Source organism: Mirounga leonina, unplaced genomic scaffold (genome assembly GCF_011800145.1).
Source record: "Mirounga leonina isolate KUSES-001 unplaced genomic scaffold, KU_Mleo_1.0 Mir_175, whole genome shotgun sequence".
NCBI lineage: Eukaryota > Metazoa > Chordata > Mammalia > Carnivora > Phocidae > Mirounga > Mirounga leonina.
The window spans coordinates 21,275,614-21,281,341 of record NW_023270453.1 but is presented as its reverse complement, the minus strand read 5'-3'; the positions used below and the strand labels follow the sequence as shown (position 1 = coordinate 21,281,341).

Sequence of the window (5,728 nt, the reverse complement as noted above, 5' to 3'; positions counted from 1 at the left end):
GCAAGAAGCAGCAATTGGGTTCTTTTATATCCAAATAGCAAAACACCAAAAAGGAAGTTCAGAGAACCCCACTCTTTACTACCCAAGCCTCAAGCAAGCCTTCCTGACACCCTGAAACCATGTGCCTTGCAACGAGTGTAAAATAAACTTGTAGTCATGGGTGGCCACCAGCGAGCTGCTGAGCGGATGGCTGCCATGCTGTCGCTCGTGGGGTGGCGACCTCCCGAGGGCCTCGACGTGCAATCGCAGGTGGCGGGAACCAGGACACTAGGCCATGGAGCCCATTAGTAGAGGAGACTGCCGGAGGCTGCTCCACAACCAAAGTGTGCCCCGGGGTGCACTTTTTGGATTTAAAGGATCTAGCCATTGATGAGTGGAGACTGCCCGTATTAGCTCATGGTAAATTTTCAGGAATTCTGAGAGCATCACTATTAAAAAACTAGGGGTGCCTGGGTGGCTCAGTCCGTTAAGCGTCTGCCTTCGGCTCAGGTCATGATCTCAGGGTCCTGGGATCGATCCCCATGTTGGGCTCCTTGCTTGGCGGGAAGCCTGCTTCTCCCTCTCCCTTTGCCGCTCCCCCTGCTTCCCCTGCTTGTGCTCTCTCTCTCTGACAAATAAATAAAATAAAAAAAAATTAAATTGTATTAATTTACAAATAAATAGGTTATGTTAAAAACAAAAGTAATAAATACTGAAAACTCATTACTTTTAATTAAGTTACAAGTTACTATTATCTATGTTCTTATTCTCTGTGTTCACCTCTATTTATTTTGTATTTGGACAGTGGAAATACAACACAATGGCAGATACTATGCATCTCTTCCTAATTTTCCATTCAGTGATAGCATATTGATAACTTGAAATCAACCATGATGGCACCATGGAAACTGGCAAATGCTACAAATTAGCCCCCTTCCCCATTTTCCAGAGTGCCAGTCATTAGACACTCACCAGCTCACAACTGTATACAACTGAATTACCTTCCCAAAAAGTCATTCTTTTTTTTTTAGATTTTATTTATTTGAGAGAGAGTGAGCACACAAGCAGGGGTGGGGGCAGAGAGAAAGGGAGCAGCAGACCCCCAGCTGAGCAGGGAACCTCATGCAGGGCTGGATCCCAGGACCCTGAGATCATGACCTGGGCACTTAACCGACTGAGCCACCCAGGAGTCCCCCAAAAGATCATTCTAAGTTACACTTCTACCAGAAGTGTATTAAATCTTGCCTTTTTAATATTTTTTCATGCTAAGTGTCTTGTTAAAAAGCATTTTAACATGCACGTCTTTGAGGATCATTGCAAATGTCTCTTGGCCATCGGTACACTGTGAGTTGCCTATTAATTCTTTGGCTTATTTTTCTATTGGGTTGACTAGCTTAAAAAAAAAAGGTGGGGGAAGGAAAAAGGTTGTGGAGGTCTGTCTTGTATAAGAGAAGTAATAACCCTTCGACTGCCATCTGTGGCAAATATTTTTCTCTAATTCCTCTTTTAACTGTGCTGTTTTTCATGGTTTTTTTTCCTCCCCATACCGAGGTTTTTTCCTCTCTCTATAGTCCAATGTGTCCACTTTTTCCAGTGTCACTTTGAGGATACCATTTAAGAAAAGCATGTCTAAATGTTCCTGGAAGGACCTGAAAGGCTACACATTAAATGTTAGCTTGTTGCATGTCTGCATGGGATTGCTACTGCCCGTGTGTGTGTGTGTGTGTGTGTGTGTGTCACACGCATGCTCTTAATCTGACCCCCATATCCTCCCCATTTGTTCACAGTTTCCCCATGTGTCAAGTGGGAGCTGAAGAAATAATGAATGTGCTGGACCCACTGGGATACAGAGGAAGGTGCAGTAAGTGGGGTATTTTCTGAAGTTTCTGCAATGACTGATTGATTTTGAGAGGAAAAATATAAAAACACACGCTCTGACGTCTGTCTCCTTTCAAGTGTGGGATGCAGGCAGGGCTCCAGCCTGCCTCCTTGATGCACCTTGTCTGCTACACGGCTCCAGCCATCCAACCAGGTCCAGGGTCTGGCGGAGGGGCTTTCACACCCATCCTCCAGGGCCCCCAGGCCCCTCCCACCAGGGCCCCCCAGGCCCCTCCTTCCAGGGAACCCCCCCGGCCCGCCCCTCCAAGACTCCCAGACCCCTCCAAGGCGCCCAGGCCCTTCCTTCCAGGGCCCCCAGGCCCCTCCCTCCAGGGCTCCCCCCAGGCCTGCCCATCCAGGGCCCCCAGGCCCCTCCCTCCAAGGCCCCCAGGCCCCTCCAAGACCTCCAGGCCTTTCCCTCCAGGGCCCCCCCAGGCCCCTCCCTCCAGGGCCTAGGTCTGCGCAGGTCCCGGGCCGCGCCGGCAGGGGGCGCCGCTCCCTCACGTTCGCCGAGGCTGGCCCCTGCTAGCGGTTCTGGCGGGGTCCGGGGCCAGGCGGAGGGTCCCGACCCCGCGTGCCGGGATCTGGAAGAAGTCCGGACCTCGTTGGCCGGGGCACTACTAAGGGTCCCAAGCTCGCCTCAGGCGCCGGGGGTGGGGGCGACCTGATCCTCCCCTCGACCGCCCGGGGCGCCCAGAGGGCAGCCAGGGGCGCGCCCGGGTCTGACGACGGTGGGGTGCGACTCCGGCGTTTCTGAGACCCCCACCCCGCAGACCCGCGCGCGCCCCCAGAGAGAACACGCGCGCGCCGGCTGAGGCTTTCTTCCGGGGACTTTACTCGAACTCTGGAACTCGCGGGAGGGGCAGCTGGGGGGTCCTGCGACGCCCCCCTTCGAGTCTAGCCATAGCTGGAAGCCAGCGCCGAGATCACGTGGCTCAGAAACTTGTCCAGCGAGGCGTGCATGGCGGGGCCGAAGTCTCCGGGGTAGTGCCGGGCGAGGGTCACCAGCAGGCAATGGCCCAGGAACTGCGGGGAGAGGGAGTCGTCCCGCCCGGAGCCACCTTTCCCCCACCCCCTTCCTCGGCGACAGCCGGTCCAGCGCCGGCCCGCGTGCTCACCTTGAAGTTGACGGGGTCCACACGCAGCTGGTGCGCGTGCAGGTCGCTCAGAGCCGACAGGGCGCCTGGCAGGTCATCCATGTGGGCCACAGCGGTGGTCAGCGCGTCGGCCACCTTCTTGCCGTGGGCCTTGACCTGGGCGGAGCCGGGGCTCAGATCGAAGTGGGCGAAGTAGGTCTTGGTGGTGGGGAAGGCCATGAAGGTCCTGCGGGAGGGAGGGCGAGTGAGGTGCGGCCCGGGGGAGGAAGCTTGGGGAGAAGGGGCACCCGGAGCGGCGGGGGGCACCCGGAGCGGCGGGCGCAAAGCCCGGGAGCCGGTGGGGCGCTGGGGCCTGTTGGCCCGCACCTCTCCAGGGCCTCGGTCGCGTAGATCCCGACATTACTCCCCAGCTTCCTCCACAGTGCGCGCACTGCCGCCCGGTCCGCGGCGGACAGCACCATCGCGGAGCCTGCGTCCAGCCGCGCGCGCCCCGCGCCCTGTCACTGCCCCTGCGCGACCGGTGGTTTCTCTGCGCCCCCCCGCCCGTAGCCTGCAGGGGGCGCCGCGCCGCGTCCGCGCCGCACCTCTGCTGGTAGAGTCGGGTTCTGAGGGGTCCCGGAGCCTGGGACCTTCCCCATGGCCATGCACCGCGCGACCCCACTTTTGTAGTGTTTACTATATGGAAAGTAATAGTTTATTATTATTATCGTTAGTATTAGGGGACACTGAATTTTAGCGTGGATTTTGACATTGATCGTCAGCTTATTCTCCCTCCCTTCCTCCAGAGCCTATTATGACACTCTCGGAGTCTGTTTTCACATTTATTGTGTAAAATGAACATAAAAATGTCCTCTTCCCAAAACCGTTGTGAGAATTAAGTGGGTAACAAATGTCAAGCGCCTGGCTCATAGCAGATATTCCTTTCAGGACAGTAAACATTTATTAAATGCCTCGGATGTATGTCAAAAGTAATACCTGATACCTATACCGGGCACTCACTCTGTGCCAGGCACCACTCTACGCATTAATAAAATGGGGGGGGGGGCGCCTCGTGGCTCAGTTGGTTACTCCACTGACTCAATCTCAGCTCAAGTCTTGATCTCAGGGTCCTGAGGTCAAGCCCCATGTTGGGCTCCACGCTGGCTGTGGAGCCTACTTAAAAAATATTGTTTTTTGGTAAAATTAATATAACATAAAGTTACCATATTAGCCATTTTATTTTATTTTTGAGAGGGAGAGAGAGAGCAGAAGGGCAGAGAAGAGAGAGAGAATCTTAAGCTAGGTGTAGAGTCCGATGCCAGGCTCCATCTCACAAACTTGAGATCATGACCTGAGCTGAAATCAAGAGTCTGATAACTGCCTGAGCCACGCAGGCGCCCCCCCCCCCGCCCATATAAGCCATTTTGAAGTGTACAATTCAGTGTCTTTAACCACCTTCACAATGTTGGGCAACCACCACTATCATCATCCCAAATGGAAACTTTGTCCCCATTAGCAGTCACTCCATAACCCTTCTCCTCCAGTCCCACCAGTCTGCTCTCTGTCTCTGTGGATTCGCTGATTCTGGATATTTCATGTGAATGGAATCACACACTTCTCTGTGTGGCTTCTTTCATTTAGCGTCATATCCGGGTTCCTTCACGCTGTGGGCTGTGTCAGTGAGCACTTCATAGCTCTTAATGGCTAAATAATATTCCACTGTATGGATAGACTGTGTTTTGTTTATCCATTCATCCCCTGATGGACATTTGGGTTGTTTCCACTTTTAGCCCAGGCCCTCCTGGGCTAAATAAAAATAAAAATTTTTTTTAATAATAATAAATAATTTTTCCTAATAATAAAAGAAGGAAGACTGCCTCTTACTGAGAGCTCGTACTGTGCCCCCAGCTGTGCTAAAAGTATCACAAACTCAGGCAGAGACCTGCCATCTCATTTTCCAAGGATGACTCTTGGACCCAGAGAAGAAAAGACATTGCTGTTAGTTGAACAGGGCTCGGGCCTGGATGGCTGCCGGGACCAGACGCCTAAGGCGCTAGGGGCTTGCTCTGAGGGGAGGAAGCACGTGGAAGTGCTGACTCCCAGGACCTGGCTCTTCTCCCTTGCAGTGTGTGTATGTGGGGGGGGGAGTTGGTGGGCCTCTGGGCTATGCAGTAACTGCTGAGCTGGCCCCCAAAACCAGGCCTCCAGATCCACAAAGCCCCAGGATGTCAGTATCTTCAGAGGGAGTGTCCTGGAAGTGACACCAGGAGAAAGAGGCGCCACCAGGAAATCACCTGGCTTCTGCAATTGCACTGCTCATGCCGATTCCATCTAGACTGTGTGTGTACTTGGGAAGCACTTGATGGGTAGGGGCCATTCCGTGAGACTCCAGGAGCCTGACCTCTGGTCTTCCCCACCACCCAACTTCAGGGAGAGCAGTGGGAGACCTCAGAAGTCCAGGCTGGAGACCATCAACTCTCAGACCAAGTGTGTGTCATAAAATGTAAAGATGGAAACCCGGTTCATCATTTCAGCAAATGGGAGCGGAATCTGCAAAGTTCTGAAATGAAACGCGGGACATGGAATGCACGCAAGGGACCACTCCAGGTGCAGATGGGGAATCCCAAGCAGTGGCAGCAGAACCCACCCCACTCCCCTCCTCTGCCCTTTTCTTGCCTTCCCTCTCCTGGACGCTGCGGACAGGTCCCTGGTGGAAGCGAGGAGACCCCCCCCCCCCCGCCCCCTCCGGGCGCCGCGGCACGTTCGCAGACAAAGAGAACGGAGGCGTACAGAGG

General features: G+C 54.1%; 2 protein-coding genes across 2 annotated transcripts in view; both read right to left on the bottom strand.

The window, feature by feature from the left end:
* Positions 1–2,550: 2,550 nt before the first annotated feature.
* On the bottom strand, positions 2,551–3,494 carry HBQ1 (hemoglobin subunit theta 1). Its single transcript, XM_035021788.1, has 3 exons — positions 3,321–3,494; positions 2,976–3,180; positions 2,551–2,883 (listed from the first exon to the last, which is right to left on the bottom strand). Exons 1-3 carry the CDS (start codon positions 3,413–3,415, stop codon positions 2,755–2,757), a joined length of 429 nt encoding a protein of 142 aa, XP_034877679.1. The 5' UTR covers positions 3,416–3,494; the 3' UTR covers positions 2,551–2,754.
* A 1,484-nt stretch (positions 3,495–4,978) lies between these two features.
* Positions 4,979–5,728, bottom strand: part of LOC118021974 (hemoglobin subunit alpha-like) — a 1,384-nt gene continuing 634 nt past the window's right edge. The window contains exon 3 of the mRNA XM_035022456.1: positions 4,979–4,999. Within this exon, the coding sequence (XP_034878347.1) occupies positions 4,979–4,999 (21 nt within the window). The remainder of the gene's footprint in view (positions 5,000–5,728) is intronic.

What these genes read in the sequence shown, in the direction of transcription:
- HBQ1 (XM_035021788.1), bottom strand. Translation starts at nt 3,415, where the DNA reads ATGGTGCTGTCCGCCGCGGACCGGGCGGCAGTGCGCGCACTGTGGAGG. An exon ending in GCGACCGAGGCCCTGGAGAG is followed by an intron (nt 3,181 to 3,320) that starts GTGCGGGCCAAC and finishes TCCCTCCCGCAG; the next exon opens with GACCTTCATGGCCTTCCCCA. An exon ending in TGGACCCCGTCAACTTCAAG is followed by an intron (nt 2,884 to 2,975) that starts GTGAGCACGCGG and finishes CTCTCCCCGCAG; the next exon opens with TTCCTGGGCCATTGCCTGCT.